A 26147-nucleotide genomic window follows, 5' to 3' on the forward strand; every position below is an offset into this window, starting at 1 on the left:
GCACAGTCCCCCACGCCTCCTAATATGATCATCATGGTCAACCTCCGATACCTAGCAGGGTTAGGGTTAGCAAAGTTATGGCCAGCAGGGTTAGGGCTGGGAGGGGGTGGGGGTAGTATTAGCAGGTTTAGGGCTAGCATGGTTAGGGTTAGTAGGGTTAGCAAAGTTCAGAGCTAGCAGGGTAAGGGTTAGCATTGCTAGCAAAGTTCAGAGCTAGCAGGGTAAGGGTTAGCATCTCTAACAAAGTTCAGAGCGAGCAGGGTTAGGGTTAGGTCCTAGCAGGGTTAGGGTTAGCCAGGGTTAGGGCTAGCAGAAGCTACCTGAAGATTTGATCAACATGGAGCAGCTGGTTAGAGCTCCACTCTGTCTCTCTGCCTATGGACAAGTAGATTAGCTGTAATACCTTGACAGGCAAACAGGGGCTTAACTCTCTCCTTCACACACACACACACACACACACACACACACACACACACACACACACACACACACACACACACACACACACACACACACACACACACACACACACACACACACACACACACACTGTACTGACTATCTTCTGCTGGTCATTACCGGTCATTATCACATTGATCCAGAGATGATACTGTATATTTAAAGGAGATACTTCATTGAATGAGTTTCCACTGGGTTTGGCCAGAGATGTTTTTATATCGTCTGGTGACACTGGGAGGATGGCACCATTCCCACAGTGGGGAAGTGTCTGTATTTGACCCACAACACATTATTCTTTGTACACACATCATCTTACTTGGTCATTACTGTCATTATAACCCTTCATTATAACTACACTGTAACAGGAAAGAATCAGGACACATGAGACGTTCTATGAACAATTGAAAGAGACATATTTATTCATCATGCACGAAATGTAATAAATAAAAGTGCAAGACCATGAGAGAACCAACAGATGTGAATAACCATCTTCATAGAACACAATAACTCTGAAAGTAGCTAGTACCACATTAGATTACATAAATTACAACAAATTACATGAAACACGTGAAAACTCCTATTGTTCTTACATTTCTCAGTGACTGGTTTAAACAAGATATTGCATACTGTAGTTTCAAAAGAGGCTGGGATGGAGTGATACTTTCCTTTCATTTAATCAAAACAACAGATTTATCAAACACCTCAAAGATAAGGAAAAAGAACAGCAGTCTGAGAGGAGACAGCAGATCATATCACTCATAATATGACACACATTTAACCCAAACATCTCCCATGCAAGTGTCCGTCCCATGAATAAAGAAAAGATTCCCAAAACACAATTTAAATGTCTTCACCAGTAGTCTTCATGACACACTCTCATCAACAGAACACACAACGATGTTCAGAGTGAAACCATGACCTGGCATTACATGTCCAACCCCTCCTCTGTCAGCTCCATGGAGGGGAGGGTGAGGCGGTGGTGTCCCACTCTCATTCACTCCATCTCTCTCCCTTTCTCTCTCTCTGTCCCATTCTCACTCACTCCATCTCTCTTCCTTTCTCTCTCTCTGTCCCATTCTCACTCACTCCATCTCTCTTCCTTTCTCTCTGTCCCTCTCTCTTTCACTGCAGCACACACTTGTCTTTGTTGCTGTACTTCCTACGTCTCAGCTCCAGTCCCCGTTCCAGACGCTCGTCCTCCTCCAGGGCCCTGCACACACACACACACACACACACACACACACACACACACACACACATACACTGCATTAGATCAAAAGAGAGGAATATGTGTGCGTTTACAATGTGTGTGAGCATGTGGGTTAGTATGTCATACAGGGCTGTAGTGTGTGTCTGTGTATTTTGGTGTGTCTGTGTGTGTCTGTATGTGTTTGTGTGTTAGTGTGTGTGTGTTCGTGTCTGTGTAGTGTGTGTTTGAGTGTGTGTGTCTGTATGTTAGTGTGTGTCTGTGTGTGAGTGTCTGTGTAGTGTGTGTGTTAGTGTGTGCGTGTGTGTGTGTAGAACAGTTTCTCACCCTCTCTCCTTGGCGTCCATATCTCTGACCAGTTCGTCGCGCTGGTCGACCAGTGAGACCAATTCCTGCAGCAGCAGCTGCTCCCTGTGCTGCTGGGCTGAGGTCTTCTGCCAGTCTGGGGGTTTAGAGGGTCCAGGGGTAAAACTACAGTTCTGAGTTCTGATTGGACTAAGCTTGTATGGTTCTGGGTTCTAACTGGACGAACACTCTATGGTTCTAACTGGACTAACCTTCTATGGTTCTAACTGCACTAACCTTATATGGTTCTGGGTTCTAACTGGACTAACCTTATATGGTTCTGGGTTCTAACTGGACTAACCTTATATTGTTCTGGGTTCTAACTGGACTAACCTTATATTGTTCTGGGTTCTAACTGGACTAACCTTATATGATTCTGATTGGACGAACCTTGTATGGTTCTGGGTTCTAACTGGACTAACCTTCTATGGCCATCATGGAGCGGAGTTCTCTGTTGAGGAGCTCGAAGCGCCTCTCCAGGTCCTGCTCCTCCTGCCTGAGGGGACAAGGACACTGATACAGTCAGAGGAGGTGGACGTGTGTGTGTGTGTGTGTGTGTGTGTGTGTGTGTGTGTGTGTGTGTGTGTGTGTGTGTGTGTGTGTGTGAGAGTGTGCAAGGTGTGTGTGCATATTCAAAACATAAAAAAAGATTTTAGTTAAACTATGAAATGTTAACTGTGTCTCCAGAACCTGAGTGCCTACAACACGCGCCTGTTTAAGACGACGCCAGCAGACGGGAAACACGGCGAGATTCGCCTGGCGTCTGCTGTAAAGAAGGGTGAGTGTGTGTGTGTGTGTGTGTGTGTGTGTGTGTGTGTGTGTGTGAGAGAGAGAGACTTACAGCAGCTCCAGGTGGTCCTGTCTCCTGATCAGTGCATTCTTCTTGTTGACCAGAGTGAACCACTCCTGGATCAGCTTCTCCTCCTCCTCACGGTCACTTCCTGTCACATGATCACAGAACAGATGTTACACACAGCGACAGGGCTTGACATTTAACTTCAGACAAGTAGGACCGATTTTTGAAGCTGAAGTCACTTAGAAAATAGAAAAAATGGTCTGTAAACACCAGGGGTCAAAAACTCCCCAAATGCATGTTTTTCTTACTGTGATGTTGTGTTTTGGGTTCAAAAGCAAGTTAATTCCGGAACACTCGCCACCTAGAGTGCCAAGTGTTCTATGTGGTATTTATCTAGCAACAATACGAGTCAGTGAACAAAATCAGTGACTCACAGCCTGCATATGGTTAGATTGGATTTGGTTTGTTGTATTGAAATGCGCTGACATATTGATTCTGTCACAATTCCCACATGAGGAAAATGTTAACCTGTTTCAGGAAAGATAAATGTGATTTTTTTATTTGTCCGTTTGCGCACGTTGGCAGTGTAGTGTTCATGCTCACCTGACTCCATCAGTTTTCGGAGGCGTCTCTCTACGACGGCCGCTCGGCTGTCGATGTGTTTCTGCTCCGTCTCCAGAGCCTGCAGCTCACTCAACACGTACTGACTAGTGTCCTGCAGACGCTGACCCCACACACACACACCCACACACACATATAACCAGCCAATTCACAGTAATATAATTCAGAGACAGACAGACAGACAGACAGACAGACAGACAGGAACCGGAGGACAGAGAAAGGAGGAGCGGTTAGAGGAAGAGGAGTAAAGAACAAAGGGATGTGTAAAACATGGAAGGATAAAATGTAGAGAGAGAGAGAGAGAAAGAGAGAGAAAGAGAGAGAGAGTCAGTTAATAATAAAGGTTTGAACTGACCAGACTCTCGTCTTCCTGGTGCAGCACACTGGACTCCTGGGCTGCTGCAGACACAGGCAGATAGACAGACAGACAGACAAGCAGGCAGATAGACAGACAGACAGACAGGCAGGCAGACAGACAAACAGGCAGATAGACAGACAGGCAGATAGATAGACAGGCAGACAGACAGGCAGGCAGATAGACAGACAGGCAGGCAGGCAGACAGATAAACAGTCACAGATTAAGAACCGAATGGATCTTGTATGTCTTATGTAATATGTACAGTATATACTTTTTAAAAAAAGAAGAGAATACAGTATATCTGAGTAAAACTCTTACCTGTCTGTGAGTAGTCTCTGACAGCTGCAGAGCCATTCTTCTCCTCTGTGAGGGATACACCTCCAGACTGGACAGACAGCCAGACAGAGAGGGAGACAAGACAGTCAGGCAGATAGACAGACAGACAGACAGACAGACAGACAGACAGCCAAAGAGGGAGACAAGACAGTCAGGCAGGCAGGCAGACAGACAGACAGACAGACAGACAGACAGACAGACAGACAGACAGACAGACAGACAGACAGACAGACAGACAGACAGACAGACGATACACACCATCATCATGACCACAATAAACACTGACTAATGGATATAACCCTAACCCTAATGGACAGCATAACAACTAGCATTCAATAAGTAGATAAGAGGCGGTTGACATGGAAACCCAGCTGGACAGACAGTAGTGGTCATGTTAAGGTTACCTAGTTAGGGTTAGTGGTCATGCTAGGGTCAGTGGTGACTCAAGACTGTATGAAGAAAATGGCTCCATCTTCTGGAGCCTGGCGTCATTACACCCCAGTAATTAAGGAGGAGCACTGAGCTTCATTAACTTCCCTGCTCTTTAACAGCGCCTCTGAATTAGAGACAGAGCATCCGTTAACATGCTTGACAGCCTAGACGCATGCAGAGCCTTTTGTGGTCATGTTGAGGTTAGTGGTCATGTTGAGGTTAGGGTTAGTGGTCATGTTGAGGTTAGTGGTCATGTTAGGGTTAAGGTTTGTGGTCATGTTAGGTTAAGGTTAGTGGTCATGTTGAGGTTAAGGTTAGTGGTCACGTTAGGATTAAGGTTACCTCTAGTGCGTCTTCCTCATCCATAGACTCACTCTTCAGCCTCAGACGTCTCTTCTTCAGCAGGTCAGCGTCTCTGAGGTGACCGAACCCTGCCTTGGCTGCCGTGGCGTGCAGTCTGGGGGGGGCCACGGGGTTCTGGGACGACGACTCTCCCCCCTCCCTCTCCTCCCCCCTCGTCACACGTTTAGTCCTGGGGGGCGGGACTAGGCTGCTGTTGGGCTCCGCCCCTCCCTCACTAGACCTCCCATTGGTCTCCAGGGCGACACCCCCCTCCTGCAGCTTGCGGGCGCAGAAGCGTTCGGCGGCGTCAACGTCTGATTGGCTTGTCTGGGTGGGCGGGGCCAGGGCCACGGTGTAGCTGGATTGGCTGCTGTTGTGTTCTATGTGCAGGACGCTGAGCTCCTGGCCAGTGAAGTGAGAGCGTATCTGAGACAGGTACGTCATGACGATCAGGCGGTCAGGGACAGACAGCAGCACCATGTCAGACGGCTCCAACAGTCGAGAGATCCCCAACGCAGCAAAGCCATCAAATGCCTGGGGGGGGGGGACAAGTTCAGTGAGACATGACATCATGTTGTCAGACCAACAACATGCAAATGTGACATCATTCTGTCCAGATATATGCAGCATAGACATACATACAGTCCAGAGTTTTAACAGAGCTGCAGTGAGAAGGAGAATGTTGTTGATGTGACAGTGAAAGACCGACTCTCACCTTCTTGTTGTTCAATTTGATGTCGTGGGGCTCCAGTTTCTCAAACTCTCTAAGGAGAACAAGAATAGTTCATGGTTGTAGCACAACGTCAGGACAACACTAGTTCATGGTTGTAGTAAGTAAAGAAAGAGTAGAAAAACAGTAGCTAGTTATGACATCCATCCCTCCATCCCTCCCTCCATCCATCTCTCTTTCTTACATCTTGTCAGGGCAGAAGTGGTGCAGGATGGAGCAGAAGGCCAGGCCGTTCCTCCAAGACGTATTAAAGTTGGTGATCTTTACCCCCTGGTAACCCTTGGTTACTGCCTGGCACCATTTCAACAGAGACTGGCTAGAGCTGACTAGGCCTGGACTGGACATCTGAGGGCGGGAGGGAGAGAGAGAGAGAGGAAGGGAGGAAGGAGGAAAGGGGAGTTTAAAGTCAGACTGAAATTATTTAATATATTATATTATGCTTCCAGTGAGACTGAGTTTCTCCACCATGTTAATGAGAGCCACATGTACCTCCTGAGTGGGGGCCGGCACCGCACTCCCATCTGCCTCATCTCTGGCCTCTGCTCTGGGGTCAGGAGTCATGCTGGGGTCAGGGGTCATGGTAGGTTCCTCCTGGAGTTGAACAGTTTTCTTCTTGCTGCGTCGAGGAGGTGCGATGGTGTGTGACGCTTGTGAAGAGACCTCCTCCTTCTCTGTCGAGGGCTGCCCATTGGACCATGGCTGCTTGGTGCCGGGGCAGGTGAGCGGGGCCTGCGGGGCGGGGCTGGTGGTCTTCCTAGAGCGTCTTGTTGGGACGGGCACAGCGCTGGATGCCTCTCCTCCCTCAGTCAGCTCAGATCTACAGGGGGCGAAAACAGACCAATAAGATTGGATGTGTTAACAGGAAAAAAAGATCATCAAGATCAAGATTAGTAACACTTCCTCTTTATAGCGGTCTAGTAACAATGTAATAACTTTGGTATTAACATATAGAAATGGAAAGAGGAGTAGAAAGCAGGGGAGGGCCTCCCCGTTCAACATTAGACATGTCCTTTCAACAGAACTCTGCAGCAACAGATTTAGTAGTTCATGACAAAAACACAAATATCATTTTTAATGTTGATTCACGTCTAAGGCAACGTTATCCTGTTACAGACCAGGCCTGACTACATCAATCTCTGGCTGCCTGGCTCTCAGAGCAGGCCTGCGGAACAACCTGCTAACTTACTGTTCATCCTCCCCTCCCTCGGACGCATCTACAGACTCCTGGTCTCTATCAGTAGAACCCTGGTCTCTGTCCACAGTAGAACCCAGGTCTCTATCAGTAGAACCCAGGTCTCTATCAGTAGAACCCTGGTCTCTGTCCACAGTAGAATCCAGGTCTCTATCCACAGTAGAACCTAGGTCTCTATCCACAGTAGAACCTCTATCCACAGTAGAACCCAGGTCTCTATCAGTAGAATCCTGGTTTCTATCCACAGTAGAACCCTGGTCTCTATCCACAGTAGAGCCCAGGTCTCTATCAGTAGAACCCTGGTCTCTATCAGTAGAACCCTGGTCTCGATCAGTAGAACCCTGGTCTCTGTCCACAGTAGAAGCCTGATCTCTGTCCACAGTAGAACCCTGGTCTCTATCCAAGTCAGAGGTCAGACAGGGGGAGTCATCATAGAGATAAGGGAGGAGGCGTCTCCTGCTGCTGGGGACAGGGGCGGGGTCAGGGGTGCGGGCGGGGTCGGCATATCCCATCTGAAGAATCTTTGCCAGTAAAAACTTCTCCTCCTCTATGAGGTCGTGTCCCTTGGTTGAGAGGTCCTCTGTGGTGGGGGGGTCTGTAGTTGAGGGGCCCTCTGTGGTAGAAGGGGGATCTGCAGTTGAAGGGTCCTCTGTTGTGGGTGAGTCTATGGTGAGGGGGAGCTCTGTGGTGGAAGGGGGGTCTGTGGTGGTGGGGGGGTCCACTATGGTGGGGGGGCCCTCTGTGGTGGAGGGGGGGTCTGTGATGGTGGGGTCTGCGGTGGTGGGGGTGTCTGTGGTGGGGGGGTCCGTGGTTGAGAGATCGCCTATGGAGGGGGGGTCCTCTGTGGTGGGGGAGTCCTCTGTGGTGGGGGGCTCCCCAGTGTTTATGTGCTGGGGCATGGTGGGGGGTGTCCGGGGCTGGGAGGGAGGAAGGGGGGGCGTGGCGGGGGGGAGGGGCCACGGCACCACAGAGCTTTTCACTGAGACAGCTTCCTCATCCTCCTGTGTTCCTGGAAGCTGATTGGCTCCCTTCTCTCTGGCTGTCACCAGAAGACTGTCACAAGTGGTTGTTGCCATGGCGAGTACCGGTGTGTTTTTGGCATCAGCCATTGGCTGCTTATCTACTGGGGGAGGAGCAGGTTGGGGTGGAGATGGTCGCCTGGCAACAGTGACATGGTCTGGACTGACTGTGTGTGAGCCAACCTCCTGAAGGGGGGCTGGGGGAGGAGGGCGGGTCTGTCTGCTGCGGCGTGGGGGGGGCACCACCTCTCTGTGCTCCGGTGGGTGTTGGGGGGGGGAGGAGGAGGATGGAGCCATCTCTGGACTGAGAGACAGAGACACACTAGTTAACCTGCTGGCTGAGCTGGATGTGTCAACAGACAATGCCTGAAGATCAATAAAGTATGAATTGAAAATCAATCTTTCCAACAGAATGGAGCAATCACAGAGCAACATCAGGGTGCAACATCATCCTCAACCATGCTGCTGATGAAAGCAACGGTCAACAGCCAATCAGATGGCAGCGTGATGCTCTGAATAACATGCCAAAACACATGCAGCTCACACAACCCTAACCATATTCCTATCCAAATATATTTTATGGACAACAAATACATACATACTGTACAAGGTCACAGCAGGGAGGAGGATTAGGGTCTGGTCCAGCATGGAGCATGGAGCATCAATACAAGTGAAAAAGCAGCAAAAGAAAAACGGAATAGTGTGCTGGTACCCCCCTCCTCTTCCGCACCCCCCAACCCTATCCCTATCCACAACATGCCAACACACAGACAGACGAACCCTACTCAAGAATAGTAATAGAGTTTTACACAAGTTCATGTAACATCCAATCTTGAGAAAACTCATTCAGTGCATACATCAGACAGCACTGCACCACTGAACCCATCCACAAGACCATGTAGCATGTAGCACCACTGAACCGATCCACAAGACCATGTAGCATCATTCCACAAGACCATGTAGCATGTAGCACCATTCCACAAGACCATGTAGCATGTAGCACCATTCCTGTAGCAGCACCACAGCCTGTTTATTTATTTATTCCTTCAATGTATCCTTTATTTATCCAGGTGAGTCCCACTGAGATATTAATCTCTTTTTCAAGGGAGCCTTGGCCAAGATGCACAGTAGCAGCTTAACATCCACACAAATGAGGCCTTATGACGCCTCATAAGGCATTTTAAAGCCATGCTGCAGAGAAGATTACCGCCCGTCCATGTAGAGTTCTGCCAGCCACACGGTGCCCAGCTCCTCCTGGCCCATCTCAAACTCCAGCTCCACCTCTCCAGGCTCACTGACCAACCAGGGCAGGACCTCAGCCTGGGCCTTCCTCCTATTGGGCTGTTTCAGTGCTCCAGTGTTCTTGAACGACCTACTGGCTTCATCGTCCTTCTCCTCTTGACATTCCACCACAGCTATGTCATCAAGCTCCGCCTCTCTCAGCGGAGGCCACTCTTCTGAACAGCTGTTAACATCTGTGTTTTTCTCCAGCGCTGACACAGGTGAATGTGTGGTCCAATCAAATCCTTTAGCTTCCCCTGTCTCTCTTTCAGACAGACTCTTAGACTCTCCTGTCTCTTTCTCAGACAGACTCTTAGATATTACTGTCTCTCCCTCAGGTCTGGCAGACTGTCCTGTCTCTCTCTCAGGGGTTTGTCCTGTCTCTCTCTTAGGGGTTTGTCCTGTCTCTCTCTCAGGGGTCTGTCCTGTCTCTCTCTCAGACAGGCTCTTAGATATGACTGTCTCTCTCTCAGGTCTGGCAGACTCTTCTGTCTCTCTGTCAGGGGTCTCAGGTGTCTGTCCTGTCTGTCTCTCAGGTGTATATCCTGTCTGTCTCTCAGGTGTCTGTCCTGCAGCTCTGCTCCTTTGAGGAAGCCTGCTGATAGTGGCCATCTCCTGCTCCCTAGCAGCCAATCGTAGACTCTGCACTAAGCCGAGCACATGAGGCCGCTCACTCTCCTGGACTGTGGGGTCCTGTCCCATGATTGGCTGTTCCTCTGTAGTATCAGAGAAGGCAGCAGGTGGTTGGATGTCCACCTCAGAGGGAGGGAGTTGAGGTGAGTCTGGTTCTGTTGTCTCCTCATTGCCACACACAACTGGTCTCTCTGATGCTGGGGGGCCGGGGGGCTGCAGGATGGAGCTCACTGTCTCATAACTGGGGGGGCGCAGATTTCAATATTTAGGGTTATATTTAGTAGTTAAAAGAGATAATTCCTAAAATGTTTCAACATAAAATAGCTGTCATTGAAAACGCCTCTGTTAGGATGATCAGCCAAAGCCTTCGAGCCAGTTAGCTTGTTAACCTGTCAGACTTACCCTCTGTACAGGACCCCCACTAACGCACTCATGAAGCCCCCAGACACCTCCTGCTGCTGGGCTACAGACACCTGCTCCTCTATCCCCTCCTCTCCAGTACTACAGCCTGGCCTGTTCACAAACACACTGCTATTGGTTGATAGGCCTGCCATGGTCACAAACACACTGCTATTGGTTGATAGGCCTGCCATGGTCATAAACACATTGCTATTGGCTCACAGGCCTGCCATGGTCACAAACACACTGCTATTGGGTGGCAGGCCACCGTTTAGATAAGAACACACTGCTATTGGCTGACAGGGCTGGTCTGGTCACAAACACACTGCTATTGGCTGACAGGCTAGCATTGAGATAAGGACACACTGCTATTGGTTGACAGACCACCATTTAGATAAGAACACACTGCTATTGGCTGACAGATCATCGTTCCGATCAGAACACACTGCTATTGGCTGGCAGGCCAGTATTGCGATAAGAACACAGGAGCATTAAAGCTCAACCCACCACAGCCATGCATGCTTAGTATCTATGAGACACACCATGCCTGAAGAGGTACAACCCTCAGTCACTTACCCCCCAGGTAGAGAACCCTCTGCTATCTTCACTGTGCCCATGCTCTCTGACCCTTTTTCCTTATTGGCCTCCTCCACGGCCGCCCAGAGAGGCCCCTCCCCCTCAGACACAGCCTCGGTCTCCCTATTGGAGGGAAGCTTCACGCCCCCTAATGTCTCCTCCTGTACATCTGACTGGCCAATTGGAGGGAGGCCTGGGTATGATGCTGCAAGCATGTCTAGCTGTAATTTGCGCCCAATGGTAGATCTTGGGGGCAAGGGGGAGGAGGGCTGGGAGGAGGGCAGGGGGGAGGGCAGGGGGGAGAGCTGGGGGGAGGACAGGCAGGAGGGCTGGGGAGAGGAGGGCAGGGGGGAGGTCTGGCTACCTTTCTCCCCCAGGTCCTCCCACAGTGGGATCTCGGTCTGAGCCAGAGGCTCCGTGGACAGGGGAGGGGCCTCTGTGGATGAGGGAGGGGCCTCGGTGGGAGGGGGAAGGGGTTGAGTGGATGGGGGAGGGACCTCAGCGGGAGGGGCCAGTGGAGTATCTGACATCATTGGCTCTTTCTGAGTTGTGGCCTCTAATGAAGCTTTTGATTGGCTCTTGGGTTGGAGCCTGGGTGCACTGGGTTCCTCTCTGAGTCCTTCAGTGGCGGCCATCTTGGTTCCTGCACTCAGACTGTCTGGCAGGGGACAGAGCTCTGTTGGAGGCGAGACACACTCCAGACTGACAGACAGATGGAAGAGATGGAGAAGATGGAGGAGAGATGGAGGAGATGGAGAAGATGGAGGAGAGATGGAGGTAATGGAGGAGAGATGGAGGAGAGATGGGGGAAGATGGAGAAGAGATGGGGGAAGATGGAGGAGAGATGGAGGAGAGATGGGGGGAGGATGGAGGAGAGATTGAGGAGAAATGGGGGGAAGATGGAGGAGAGATGGAGGTAATGGATGAGAGATGGAGAGATGGAGGAGAGATGTAACAGGACAGACAAGGAAGGGACAGAGCAAGACAGTTAGACAGTAGAAAAGATTGAAGATTCAGACAAATGACCAGACAGATTTGTTCCTCTCATTAAGTATATAACATGACACATTTGAAAGAAGTACTGAAAGTCACAAAAATACTAGTAATGTACCGGTTAAAAAAAACAAAACTACAGAAGTTTCAGTAAACTGTGCGACTCTACATGGAAGTATTTGATAGTAAAGCCACAAGTAGTATTGTGCAGACTGCAGAGAGCTCGTCCAGTCTGTAGGTTCCAGGGAGACAGATGCGGACTACAGAGGGGAGTAAAAAGTGTGCTACAAAGACAAGTACGGAAGGAGTGTACTACAGAGATATTACAGGGGAGAACGGGACTACAGGGGAGTACAGGGGAGTACTCCTGCCATGCTCCTTGGACCGTATATGGACTCACCGCTGTCTCTGACTGCTGTCAGTCTCTCCTCGGAGTCCCGCCACCTCCTTAGACTCACTGCACTCCTGACTTCCTGTCTCCTGCTCCCTCTTATTGGCCGTAACCTCCAGGGAGGCGGGGTCCTGTTCCTGTTCCATTGTCTTCACACTGCCTCTCTGGTCCTGCGATTGGTCGTCCATCTGTGATAAGGACTCATTTGTGTCCTGCGATTGGTCATCCGCCTCCTTGGCAGCCATGATGTCCTCTACCCAGGATGGCCTCTTCGCTGCAGTGGTGTTCCTCCCCAGAGGGGGGCGTTGTGGAGCAGGTATAAACGTGAGGCCCTCTGGTGGACATGGAGGCGCCAGGACAGTCAGGCCTCTCATCATCTGCTTGTCTTCATCAGACCTGTTGATGTCATCTGGACTCTCCTGCTGCTCTGATTGGCCAGTGAGAGATCTCAGCTGCTCTGATTGGGTGTTGTCTGAGGATTTCCCTACCATTGTCTTCGGACCTCCTTTCTGTTCAGTGCTGAAGGACAGAAACACTGAGGTCATCACCCTGAATATCAATGGACATTTTAGCGAGCGTGTGTGTGTGTGTGTGTGTGTGTAAAGGTTAAATAAACAAAACATGTTATTCTACAGATCACAAGAGTGTATAGTGAGTGTGTGTGTGTGTGTGTGTGTGTGTGTGTGTGTGTTTGGAAAGAGGTTTAGAGAGCGGTATTGACTGAGTGTGTGTTTCAGTGTGTTAGGGGGGAGAGTGTGTGTGTACACATCACACCTACCTTGTGTCTAGGCCTTGTCTCTTAGGTGTGAGTGTGTCCAGGTCCACTCTCTTAGGTGTGTGTGTGTCCAGGTCGGCTCCCTCAGGTGTGTGTGTGTTTAGGTCCACTCCCTCAGATGTGTGTGTGTCCAGGTCCACTCTCTCAGGTGTGTGTCCGTCCAGGTGTGATCTCTCAGGTGTGTGTGTGGCCAGGTCCGCTCTCTCAGGTGTGTGTGTGTCCAGGTGTGATCTCTCAGGTGTGTGTGTGACCAGGTCCACTCTCTCAGGTGTGTGTGTGACCAGGTCCACTCTCTCAGGTGTGTGTGCGACCAGGTCCACTCTCTCAGGTGTGTGTGTGTCCAGGTGTGATCTCTCAGGTGTGTGTGTGTCCAGGTGTGATCTCTCAGGTGTGTGTGTGTTTAGTGGTGACCTCTTTATGGTGTCTAGTTTAGACGTGTTTCCATCTGCCTCATCATCCAGATACAACCCCTCATCAGGCGTCTCGATGGTGATGTCATCACTGTCAGACTCAGGCTCGGCCAAAGGCGGCCTGTCTGCTATGAAGGGTGATTTATCGTGCCTCGCGGTCTCATTGGCTGTCTCTTTAAAGTCTGCCTCCTCTTCAGCCAATGGGGGTGTAGCAGGGACAAATGCTCCCAGGAGGTTGGTGGCGGGTTGTTTGAGGGCAGGGCTCTGTGACGGCTCTGGACTGGAGAATGGCCATGGAGGGGGCGGGGCTACAATCAGCTCTGCTGGGTCAGGTGACTTTGTGGGGGAGGGGCTATCTAGCCAAGGACTGAGGGACAGAGAGACGGCAGGTCAGAGACCAGGCAGGGTAGGGCGAGAAAGGGGGGGGGTGGGGGGGAGAGGGAGAGGTATAGGGGGAGAGGGGGGGAGGGGGGTGGTAGTGGGGAGAGATGGGGGTCATGTGCAGTATGGAGGGGAGGTAAGTAGGTCATATAATTAGGGTAGCACGGTGGGGCAGAGTTGGGTCATATATTGTATGTAGGGTTGTTTATACAGGGGGTGGGAGGTTGTCCTAATAGGTGGAATATAAGCAGCACTGACAAGACAGGACAAGACAGGACAAGACAGGTCAAGACAGGACAAGCAGAGCTGTAATGCAAACATGCCTTCTAGTGAAGTACTGTATAATGACATGACACTCGACTAGAGACAGCAATTAAAACTACTACTACTACTACTACTACTACTACACTATTACTACGATACTACTACTACTACTACAGTACTACCACTACTACTAGTACTACTACTACACTATTACTATGATACTACTACTACTACTACTACGATACTACCACTACTACTACTACACTATTACTACGATACTACTACACTACTACTACAACACTATTACTACAATACTACTACACTACTACTACTACTACTACACTTCTACTACGATACTACCACTACTACTACTACAATACTACTATACTACTACTACTACTGCTGCTACTACTACTACACTATTACTACGATACTACTACACTACTACTACTATTATACTACTACTACTACGATATTACTACACTACTACGATACTACTACACTACTACTACGATACTACTACTACTATACTACTACTACTACACTACTACTACTATGATACTTCTACTGCGATACTATTACAATACTACTACACTACACTACTACATTACTAGAACAATACTACTACACTACACTACTACTACTATGATACTACTACAGTACTACTACGATACTACTACTATGATACTACTACTGTACGATACTCAAACACTGCTCAGTCTGTTGACCACACAGTGACCATCCAACCAACAGCAGTTCAGACTCCAGTGTGCCTCTGATGGAGGGAGTTGGTTTGAAGGAGGGAGTTGGTTTAAAGGAGGGAGTTGGTTTGCTCTTTCAGGAAGAACCACTTCCACACAGCCAGGTCCTCATGTAACTCAACATCCAGGCAAGACAAAAACACAACCATCAAACAACCATTCCATCTCTAACGTTAAACCAACCACGAAACAACCACTCCATCTCTACCAGGAATAGTCAGACAGCAACAGTGTTTAGAGGCAACAGGCAGAGACATGGAGCATGGTAGTCTGGCAGGGGACAGGCAGAGACATGGTAGTCTGGCAGGGGACAGGCAGAGACATGGTAGTCTGGCAGGAGACAGGCAGAGACATGGTAGTCTGGCAGGGGACAGGCAGAGACATGGTAGTCTGGCAGGGGACAGGCAGAGACATGGTAGTCTGGAAGGCAGGAACCATCACTATGACATCACTCACCTCCTCATGGGTCTTCCAGCTTCCTCCAGCTTCTGCTTGCTCTCTGTCGCCCCCTGGTGGTGGCGGGCGATTCTGATGCCGGCAGCCGACCTGGAGGACCGCGGAGACCCCTCCCCCCTGCTCAGAGTCAGAGGAGTGGTCTCCATGGCGATGCTTGGCAGGACTGGCAGCTTTGACCCTGTAGGGTCAGGGTCAGGGGTCAGGGGTTAGGAACAGCATCATTACTCTCTCTAATATGAACACTGACAGATCATATAGATGACATCATAGAAACAGCTGACACAGATACATTAAACTCTCACCAGGGGCAGAGGGACTGGGGGGTTCCTCCTCTGTCAGAGTGTTCAACTCCCTCTGCATCTCTGCAAAACACACACACACACACACACACACACACACATATTGGGTCAGTGTATCTTATGGCTTTCTCTCAACTCATCTCTCAACAAAAGCTTAGCCATACCCCCCCCCCTCCCCCAACACACACACACAGACACACACACACACACACAGACAGACAGACACACTCACACACACAGCTCATGCTTGAAGGAGAGCGGAGACTGAGAGCAGTTGGTTGAGTACCTGACTGGGAGGAGCTGAGCACAGCAGGAGCAGAGGGAGGGGCAGGGGGGGAGGTCTGGGAGGGAGGGAGGGAGTGTTTGGAGGGAGAGTGTGAGGCAGAGGGGGAGGGAGGGAGGGAGTGTTTGGAGGGAGAGTGTGAGGCGGAGGGGGAGGGAGGGAGGGAGGGTTTGGAGGGAGAGGGAGGGAGGAAGGGTTTGGCGGGAGAGTGTGAGGCAGAGGGGGAGGGAGGGAGGGAGGGTTTGGAGGGAGAGTGTGAGGCGGAAGGGGAGGGAGGGAGGCAGGGTTTGGGGGAGGGACGGTCACACAGAGCATCCAGATCTGGACTGGTCAGCAGAGGGACAGGGGGCGGGGCCAAGGCTCTCAGCCACTCCCTCTGCCCAGATACTGAGAGGAAGATGGAGGAGAAAAAGAAGAGAGGAAGAGAGAGAAGAAGAGAGAGGAGAGATGAAGAGGAGAGATGAATGGGCAGAGTGTGTGATTGTGGGTAAAAGAGGAACAGAAGAAGAGAAAGACAGCATTAGTGTAGCAGGCAGAGCTGAAGAAGCTTTAGTTCATCTCCAGTATGATTTACAACCTGGACCTCTCACCCATTATGAACCTTGACCATCTATAGTCACAGGGTCACCTGGTCTAGTCACAGGAGTCTCCCGGTCTTGTCACAGGGTCACCTGGTCTAGTTATAGGGGTCCCCTGGTCTAGTCACAGGAGTCTCCTGGTCTTGTCACAGGGGTCATAGGGGTCACCTGGTTTAGTCACAGGTGTCACAGAGGTCACCTGGTCTAGTAACAGGGGTCACCTGGTCTAGTCACAGGGTCACCTGGTCTAGTTATAGGGGTCACCTGGTCTAGTCACAGGAGTCTCCTGGTCTTGTCACAGGGGTCATAGGGGCCACCTGGTCTAGCCACAGGGGTCACAGAGGTCACCTGGTCTAGTAACAGGGTCACCTGATCTGGTCACAGGGTCACCTGGTCTAGTCACAGAGCTCACATTCAAAATGCATCATACCTTTTTGTTAGCATTTTACATTGTTTTAGCTGCATGAAAGATGCCCACTGCACTACAGTTTGGTTCATTGCCATGGAGACAGCCCAACAAACACAGCCAATGCTGCAGGCTACTGGTCAGTTATGCCCATATAACTCAACCAACCAATCACAAGCCAGACATCAGACACTGAGGGCAAGACTCACAGCAGGAAGTGACATCATGCAGCTTGAGAAATAGAAGCTTATGTCAGACATGTGAACACAGAATCACTCCTCTTGTGTGTCTACCTGTCTGTCTGTCTGTTTATCTGTCTGGTTCTAGTTATAGTCTGGTTCTAGAGTCTGTAGCTGCAGTCTGAAATACCTGTATCTGGTCTGGGGAGGGGAGGGGTGGGGCTAGTAACCATGGTTATATCTTGGGGAGGGGCCTCGGGGAGGAAGAGAGAGGGGGAGGAGGGACGCAGGGTGTGGACAATCTGAGGTCTGAAGACAGTATAACGTGCTGCAGTAGAGGAAGAGAGGAAAGGGGAGGAGAGGAGGAGGTATAGAGGAGGAGAGGGGAGGGGTAGGGAGGGAGGGAAGAAGGAGAGCGGAGAGAAGGAGAGATGCAGGAGGAATGAAGGAGGAGAGGGGAGGGTTAGGGAGGGAGGGAAGAAGGAGAGAGGAGAGGGGAGAGGTAGGGAGAGAGGAGAGGAAGAAAGGGAGGAAGGAGAGAGGACAGACAGATGTAAGTTTGAGATTAATAATACAGAGTTAGAGACACATAAGAGCAAGTGATGATGTCATACTGTATCATCTGACCTGTCACACCTGTCACACCTGTATATGAACCTCTGGTCACACCAGGCCAGGTCCCCTAATGCTACTGCGCTGTATATGAACCGTGGGGGGTGGTGTACCTCTGTGTGTGTGGGAGGGTGGGGAGGGGGGGGCCTGAGAGGGGCTGGACTGGGGACGACCAGGGGCCTCTTGGTTGACCCTCTGGGGGGGCGCTGTGGGACCACTCTGACCCCCTGAGTCTCTCCTCTGGAAGGACACAGGCACTGAGCAGGAAGGAAGAGAGAGAGGGAAGGAAGAGAGAGAGAGGGAAGGAAGAGAGAGAGGGAAGGAAGAACCATGCAGAGACAGTTTAGTAGAATGTCTAGTTAACCATGCAGAGAGAGTTTAGTAGAATGTCTAGTTAACCATGCAGAGACAGTTTAAAAGAACCTCTAGTTAACCATGAAGGTTAGTTTGATCTATTGACTATTGCAACCATTAATATCTATTCATCCAGGTGAGTTTCATAGAGAGAGAGATGTTGTCATGGTGACAGCCCAACAAACACACACACACACAGGTTAGCCATTGCTGCAGGCTACTGGTCAATCCTCTTACAATAACTCACAACCAATCACAGGCCAGACACCAGACCCCGAGGGCGAGACTCACAGCAGGTTGAGAAACAGAAGCTTATGTCAGACATGTGAACACAGCATCACTCCTCAGTCTGTCTGTCTGTCTGTCTGTCTGTCTGTCTGTCTGTCTGTCTGTCTGTCCGTCCGTCTATCTGTCTGTCTGTCTGTCTGTCTGCCTACAGGTACCTGTTCCAGAGCTGGGCTGGAAGATTTTGGGCAGAGCTGGAGGTTGAGAGTGGGTGAAGGCTGGTGCTGGTGGCGGGTGGTGAGGGGGTCTGGGGGGGTCAGGGGAGGGCGGAGCCTCCTGCTGGGGAGGGACAGGGGCAGCAGAGCGGGCGTGGGGGTGTCTGGAGCGGGCAGGGGGGCGGGGGGAGGGGCTAGGGAGGGGGGGTCTGGAGTGCACAACAGGGCTGGGACCAGCCTTACCACCCTCTCTCCCAGAGCCTAGGGCACGGAGAAGAGAGGAGGGGCACGGAGAGGGGCATGAAGGGGGGGGATTGCAGAAAAAGGTGAATCCAGAGGAAGGAAAGGGGGAAGAAAGGAGGAGAAGGAAAAATTAAATGAAATTAGAGATTATAGATGACATGACGTGATGTTAACAATCAGATAATAATCTGTTACAACCTGCAGTACATCTATGACATCATGATCATCTGACCACTGACATATGAGTTATATAGGAGCTATCTGATTGGGCTAGGAGCTATCTGACTGGGGTAGAAGTTATCTGATTGGGTTAGGGTTAAGAGCTATCTGATTGGGTTAGGGTGAGGAGCTATTTGATTGGGTTAATTCTCTATGGAGGGAACCCTGGAGATAGAACACTGTTCTCTATGGAGCCTGGAGATAGAACACTGTTTTCTATGGGGGGAACCCTGGAGAACCCTAAACCATTATGATGTGTGGTTGACTGTAAAATCATATCACAGAGGATTCATCAGTAACATGTGATCTCATCGTCCTCTCTCTAGGATCACATCATCAGCATGCATGACACTGTAGGAATCCTTGGATACGATTGGTTGTTCAACCAATGGTAAATAATTGAAAATTGAAAACAATGATCGTAAATTAGCTTATATAGGTGGGAACAGAGGCAGATAATGGAGGAGAGGAGAACTACAGGAAGAGAGAGAGAGAAGAAGAAGAAGAAGAAGAAGAAGACAAAGACAGAGTACCGATGCCAGGAGGGTTGTGTAGAGTAGCAAGCCTTCTCTCCTGGCAGTGTGCTGGACGAACTGGTGGGACAGGGGCAGGTAGAGATGGGGCAGGTAGAGATGGGGCTGGTAGAGATGAGGGGTGGGGGTTGGGGGGGAGACAGGGTCAGAGTGAGAGAGGGACAGGAGACAGTAGGCTGATAAAAAGAAGAGATGTGATAGAGAGTTGTGGGAGAGAAAGTTAACCAGATAGAGGGATGAAGAACAGCAAGAGTATGTGTATGTGTGTGTGTGTGTGTGTGTGTGTGTGTGTGTGTGTGTGTGTGTGTACCTGCAGCAGCTCTGCTGAGGCTGGCTCCAGCACTGGACCTCTTGTCCTCCTCCTCGTCGCTCTCGTTGAAGTCGTCAAGGTTACCGATGTCCGTGGGTTTGACACTCATTAGGCTGGCCAGACTCTGCATGTCCTCGTCCCTGCAACCACACGTCATGACATCACTGTGCACCCTGACCATAATTACATACAGTGGATGGTGCAGGGTGGAGTGGTGTAGGGAGTATAGGGTTGGACTAGGGGCTACAGGATTGGGCTAGGGAGTATAGGGTAGAGGGTTGGACTAGGGGCTATAGGGTTGGACTAGGGGCTATAGGGTTGGGCTAGGGAGTATAGGGTTGGACTAGGGGCTATAGGGTTGGACTAGGAGGTATAGGGTTGGACTAGGGGGTATAGGGTTGGACTAGGGGCTATAGGGTTGGGCTAGGGAGTATAGTGTTGGACTAGGAGGTATGGGGTTGGACTCGGGAGTATAGGGTTGGACTAGGGGGTATAGGGTTGGACTAGGGGCTATAGGGTAGAGGGTTGGACTTGGGGCTATATGGTTGGGCTAGGGGCTATAGGGTAGAGGGTTGGACTAGGGGCTATAGGGTTGGACTAGGGGCTATACGGTAGAGGGTTGGACTAGGGGCTATAGGGTTGGACTAGGGGCTATACGGTAGAGGGTTGGACTAGGGGCTATAGGGTTGGGCTGGGGAGTTTGGGGTTGGATGAGGGGGTGGAGGGTTGGACTTGGGGCTATAGGATTGGACTAGGGCAGAACCATCTTTTAGGTGACTAGAACACACTTGGACGTCATTATATGATGTGTTGGCATAACTGACAATGAAGTTATTGGGGTCACAGGAAATGATTTGGGGTCATAAGACAAAAACGTTTGGGAACCCCTGGACTAGGGGCTATAGGGTTGGACGAAGGAATATAGGGTTGGACTCGGGGCTATAGGGTTGGACTAGGGGGTTATGGGTAATGATAGACTCACGTGGCCTTGCCCTCGCGGACGAACACACAGGACAGGGAGAGTTTGAGCGTTGCCTCGACAACCTTGACGGACAGGGGCTTCAGTCTGAGGGTCAGGTCTGTCTGTGTGGGCGTGGCGCTGGCAAACTTCTTCATGTTCACGTCAACAGAAGCCAAGACTTTGCGATGACCCTTGGTCTCCTGCAGGGGGCAGCAGCAGGCTGGTCAGCGGACGCTCAAGACGCACAACGATACATCACACAGTATCTGTCAGAGCTGGTCCATCATCAGGAGATACTCACACTCTCAACGACAAACGTCCAGTCCTTGTCCTCAAACTCCCCCTCATGAGGGTCCTAGTGGGTGGAGAGAACAGGTAGTGTGTGTGTGTGTGTGTGTGTGTGTGTGTGTGTGGGAGGGGGTGGGGTAGGATGGCAGGTAGAGTGGTGGGGAGTAGGAAGAAGCAGTCCATCTATAATTTCATTGGTTGTTCACTAGTTTGCTCATGCCTCCCCCTGGTACTGGGTGATGCGTACCTTGAAGAGCGTGACGCCGATGTCCACGTTTTCCGGCACCGGCCAGACGACCAACCCTCTGTAGGGGTTCTTGATGCCCGGCTGCCAGCTATGGAGCTGCGGAGGGACAACAACACTGTCATAACACAGTCACAACACAGTCACAACACCGTCATAACACTGTCACAACACAGTCACAACACCGTCATAACACAGTCATAACACCGTCATAACACAGTCATAACACAGTCACAACACAGTCACAGCACAGTCACAACACAGTCATAAAACTGTCCGAACAGTCTCTGACCAGGGCCTCCAGAACTAAAGCTTTAGTGGCTGATTCTTTTCCCCAGTCTGTAGGCCTACAATCCATGTATATGTATATACGTGTGTGTGTGTGTGTGTGTTGCCATGGTGACAGCTGGCTACCTTGGAGCAGATGCGTCTATTCCTTCTGGTCCACACCACCCGCAGCTTGTCTGGCTGCCTGAAATACACCGGCACACAATGATGACATCACTACAACAACAACATCAACAACAACAACAACAACAACAACAACAACACAAGGGACAGACAAGCAGGAAGTAACCGGCTCGTAGTTCATATTAGTGAGGGACAGAGACGGTATCAGGGGAATCTTGTGATAGTCACAATCACACTGGAAATGCCATGGGCCTGAAATTATAAAAATATGTTTTATGTGAGTGTGTGTGTGTGTGTGTGTGCGCGCGTATGTTTCTATTCTCTCTCAGTGTTGCTCTGTTCACAGTCACTAGGAAAACAGACTCCGCCTCCAGGTGGTTGTTCCATTGTGTTGGTGAGGAGGCAGGGCTCTGACCTCTGCTACACAGGAAGAGAAACAGGATAAACAGAAGCAGGATTCTATCCCTCTTCTTGGGCTGGGACAAGGGACAAGGCTGGGAGGCGTTGTTCACTGTTTCTTGTTGTCCTCAGCTTGACTTTTATTATATACTGCTTTCATATTATACCCGGTTTAGGGTTAGGTCTAGGGTTAGGGGTTTGGGTTAGGGGTTAGGTTTAGGGTAAGGGGTTTGGGTTAGGGGTTAGGGTTAGGGGGGGGTCCAACCCCAGACTGAGGGGCCATAATAATAATATATATGTCATTTAGCTGATGCTTTTATCCAAAGCGACTTACATTGCAGTGAGTGCATACATTTCAGTATATTTCAGTACAAGGCGTTGTTAGCGCCGTGCTCTACCAACTGAACCACAGGGGTCTAACCCCAGACTGAGGGGGGGGGGGGTCGAACCCCAGACTGAGGGGGGGTCGAACCCCAGACTGAGGAGGGCTCTAACCCCAGACTGAGGGGGAGGTCTAACCCCAGATTCAATTCTTAACCCTCAAACTTTTGAGGAAGAACAGAACAGCCACAAGAAAGTGTTTATCTGTCCTGAAAGTCAGACAGGCCCGGGAGAGTCCTTCCTGTGTGTGTGTGTGTGTGTGTGTGTGTGTGTGTGTGTGTGTGTGTGTGTGTGTGTGTGTGTGTGTGTGTGTGTGTGTGTGTTTTGAAGAGGGGGTTAGAGGCAACTGCAGCCCTTTCTCACTGTATCAGGTTGCAGGCCAGTTATAGCAACACAGCAGATGATGGGAGTGAGATGGGGGCATGTTTGGATGGGTGGGTGGGGGGAGTTTGGTGGGGAGTGTGTGAGTGTGATTGTGTGTGTGTTTGGGGGGGGGGTCTCTATTTTAAGCCGGGGAAAAACGGATGTAAGTCCAAACGCAGGCGATTTATGTCGGCGGTAACAGGTGAAAATACCACAGCGCTGTGGAGCTGTCTCGTCTGCACTCAGGTGGGTGGAGTAGCAGGAAATAGAGGCGTGTTCACGACAAGAAGCAAGTGCCATCAGCAAGTGCCATCATGCTGAAAAATCTGGCCTTGAAAGTAGCACAAATATTTCAGACACACGCCCCAAACACCACCTCCAGCACCCCCGACAGCGTTCATGCTAGGATTGGTTTTTACACAATTAAAATATACTGAGACTGAGAGAAAGAGAGAAAGTGTGTGTGTGAGAGAGAGAGAGAGAGAGAGAGAAAATGTGAGAGTGAGAGACTGAAAGAGAGAGAGACCTACCTGCTTCTACTATCGCTCCATTAACCAGGGTAAAGACTTTGACCTTTGACCCAGCTGCTTTACGTTACAACCAATACTGAAGCTCTCTGGTTAGAACAACTTATGATATGAAACGTTTTATCACTCCTCATGCTTTTGTAGTGTGTGTGTGTGTGTGTGTGTGTGTGTTTGTGTGTTGTGTGCGTGTGTTCATTTGTGTGTGTGTGTGTGTGTGTTCATGTGTGTGCGTGTCTGTGTGTGTTCATGTCTGTGTGTGTGTGTGTGTGTGTGTGTGTTCATGTGTGTGTGTGTGTGTCTGTGTTCATGTGTGTGTGTGCGTGTGTTCATGTGTGCGTGTGTTCATGTGCATGTGTGTGTGCATTCATGTGTGTGTGTGTGTGTGTTCGTGTGTGTGTGTGTGTGTGTTCATGTGTGTGTGTTCATGTGAGTGTGTGTGTGCGCGTGTGTGTTTTCATGTGTTTATGTGTGTGTGTGTGTGTGCGTGTCTGTGTGTGTGTGTGTGTGTGTGTGTTCATGTGTGTGTGTGTGTGTTCATGTGTGTGTGTGTGTGTGTGTGTGTGTGTTTTTCTCCCCTGCTGATCCCATCACACTACAGAACAGTGTTTAACTGTTTTGTATCACAGCTCTGTTGCAACATGACAAGATAAGTACAGGTATGGCTGGCAGACCATGATACAATGACATCACTGGAACACGCTGTATTAGACAGCCTCTCCAATTGGACAAACTGTATAAGACACCCTCTCTGAGTTGTCAGCCTCTCTGATCATGCTCACATCTAACCTATAACATCACTGTTAGTGTTGATGAGGGCATCTGTATGGTGTCCCTCCAACAACAGGATTCGGAGAAGTGTATTATCACAAAGAAGACAGGGTTCCACTCCCTGTGAGGTCATCAGCTCAGCTCTGTCCAGCTAACCTCTACATCTGGACTCCATTCATGTTCTCAGCCAGTTCACCGTTCTCAACCAGCCACAAGCTTGTTATTATGCAGCACTAGACAACTAGGATCATTCATTAGCTGTTATAACCACTAGACTACTAGGACCATTCATTAGCTTGTTATGACCGCTAGACTACTAGGACCATTCATTAGCTTGTTATAATGACTAGACTACTAGGACCATTCATTAGCTTGTTATAATGCACCACTAGACTACTAGGACCATTCATTAGCTTGTTATAACCACTAGACTACTAGGACCATTCATTAGCTTTAATGCACCACTAGACAGACTCACAGAACTACAGAAATAGTTCCTCTAAATGTGTGAGTAACTTTAAAGGGCGATATGTAATTACCACAGGAAGCGTAATGACTTCATGTTTCAGCTTCACCCAAGCAAGATGTTTCACTCGCAGCGATTCTATACCCAGGAGGGCAGCAAAGCAACATGACAAAATGGAGGACATCTCCCTGCTATTATGCTGCTATTTTGTTGTTATGTAATACCACCTAAACCAGATGAAGAGAGACCCTTATCACCAGAGAAGTCATTGCTGTTCTTTCTCTCTGTGATGACAGGAGGTCAAAGGTCAATGATAACATCACTGACAACATCAGCAGGTCAGTACACACAGTAGGCTACACACCAAACCAGCTGACCATGGAATAATACAATTCTATCAATCTAGAAAACAATGCTGCTTCCCAGTATCTACACTTTGATGCATCCTCATCATCCTCCACATCTTAATCCTCATCCTCATCCACTGACCTACCAATCATGCGTTCTAACTGTGTACCAAGACAGGGTCTGTCTGAGGGGGTCAGCTGTCTGACCTGGATAATGAGCCTGGTTAAAGGCTTCTTTACCGTTGATTAAAACGACAGTATGAAAGTGAAGGCGGACATATGTTCTCTGATTAGATGATCTGTGAGAGAGGAAACCACATCTACCCTCTTCGTGTAACTCACACTCGGTCCGGAAATATGGCCCGTCAGAGTTATAGCTTCAATGTACTGAATAACTGTATTACATGGGGATAGGCAGGCGTATAACTGAACACACAATGCGTCTACTTTCACCGTGAACGTGTTGAGAAACGCCCTCCGTGCGAGTTGTTCAGTCTTACAATGTGAGTCAACATGGATGCTGTATGAACGCGATTATAAGTATACTACGAACACACTATACTCACTCATACTCACCATTTCTTACTGCATTCCAACACGAGTTCTTGGTAGGATGCAACGAATTGAAACTTGGAAGCCTTTTTGCCAACTCGTTGTAATCTCTTCCAAACCGAAGTCATAATTTCCTTGAGGTGCGTCAAAAGTTATGAACAAATGATACTTCCTTCGTTCTCCGTACCAAAACGCGGTGCGCAGTGAAGAGTCCGCGGTGCGTTAAACCGTTGTCCTTGGTCTTCAAGCCCTTCACTGGTGCCCGACCGACAAGCAGGAATACGCCGCCGAGGCGCGCCGTTTCATTAGTTGAGTCACACGGTGTTGTCACCGACACGGAGAGTTGAGAAAGACAACTACGGAACTGTCTTATAAGCGGAACAGAATCCGCTGTCGCGCGCACTTTATCAATATTTCAACATGCTCAAAGCGGAATTGAACTTGAAAAAAATAAAGAGATACGGTAACGGTCCGCTTCACAGTGTCCTCCTCTCGTGACAACTTCTGTTCCCGGCTGAGACGAGCAGAGGCAGTTATGAATCCAGGGATGTAGACATAACAACTAGCTGCGTTACAGAGTCACCGTAAGGCAGTGACATGCAGGGGCTGGGCGGTGGGAACGTGTTTCTCATGTCGTGTCTGTGTGCCGCAGATAGAAGGAGAGCGGTATGCAAAGCCCTGATCATGCGGTATGCAAAGTTCCGCAGCTCTATCTGCAGGCTATCTAATCGTCGCAGACTTTGGATGAGGTCCGTGGTTCGATGAACTCTTTAGACTGCCACAATCACCTATGAAACTTTTCAGATCTGAAAACTATTTCTAACTTT

General features: G+C 49.8%; 2 protein-coding genes across 7 annotated transcripts; both read right to left on the reverse strand.

Moving 5' to 3' along the window:
• Positions 1–855: 855 nt before the first annotated feature.
• ehbp1l1b (EH domain binding protein 1-like 1b) lies at positions 856–25782 on the reverse strand. Of its 6 annotated transcripts, none has more exons than XM_083692470.1 (22): positions 25345–25782; positions 21521–21578; positions 21110–21205; positions 20876–20929; positions 20596–20774; positions 19614–19753; positions 17628–17771; positions 15460–15519; positions 15158–15335; positions 12889–13662; positions 12120–12629; positions 6116–6443; positions 5811–5971; positions 5612–5660; positions 4897–5430; positions 4105–4171; positions 3784–3824; positions 3411–3531; positions 2853–2952; positions 2434–2507; positions 1994–2108; positions 856–1669 (listed from the first exon to the last, which is right to left on the reverse strand). In XM_083692470.1, exons 1-22 carry the CDS (start codon positions 25446–25448, stop codon positions 1582–1584), a joined length of 3975 nt encoding a protein of 1324 aa, XP_083548596.1. In that variant the 5' UTR covers positions 25449–25782; the 3' UTR covers positions 856–1581. The 6 variants fall into 6 exon arrangements, with proteins under 6 accessions (XP_083548596.1, XP_083548597.1, XP_083548595.1 ...); XM_083692471.1 differs by having other exon boundaries at positions 3411–3522; positions 3784–3827; XM_083692469.1 differs by having other exon boundaries at positions 3784–3827.
• On the reverse strand, positions 6809–10344 carry LOC310821607 (uncharacterized protein; the record flags this gene model as incomplete). The annotated part of the gene is made up of 3 exons (XM_083693703.1): positions 6809–8141; positions 9045–9992; positions 10154–10344. 3 exons carry the CDS (start codon positions 10342–10344, stop codon positions 6809–6811), a joined length of 2472 nt encoding a protein of 823 aa, XP_083549829.1.
• Positions 25783–26147: the final 365 nt, after the last annotated feature.

The sequence above is a fragment of the Argentina silus genome (assembly GCF_951799395.1).
Source record: "Argentina silus genome assembly, chromosome: 2".
NCBI lineage: Eukaryota > Metazoa > Chordata > Actinopteri > Argentiniformes > Argentinidae > Argentina > Argentina silus.

Coding starts and splice junctions, on each gene's coding strand:
- ehbp1l1b (XM_083692469.1), bottom strand. CDS start 25,448: ATGACTTCGGTTTGGAAGAGATTACAACGAGTTGGCAAAAAGGCTTCC. Junction 15,520..17,627: donor ACCCTCCCACACACACAGAG/GTACACCACCCC, acceptor TGTGTTTTGCAG/AGATGCAGAGGGAGTTGAAC. Junction 1,670..1,993: donor ATGGACGCCAAGGAGAGAGG/GTGAGAAACTGT, acceptor GTGTGTGTGCAG/GGCCCTGGAGGAGGACGAGC.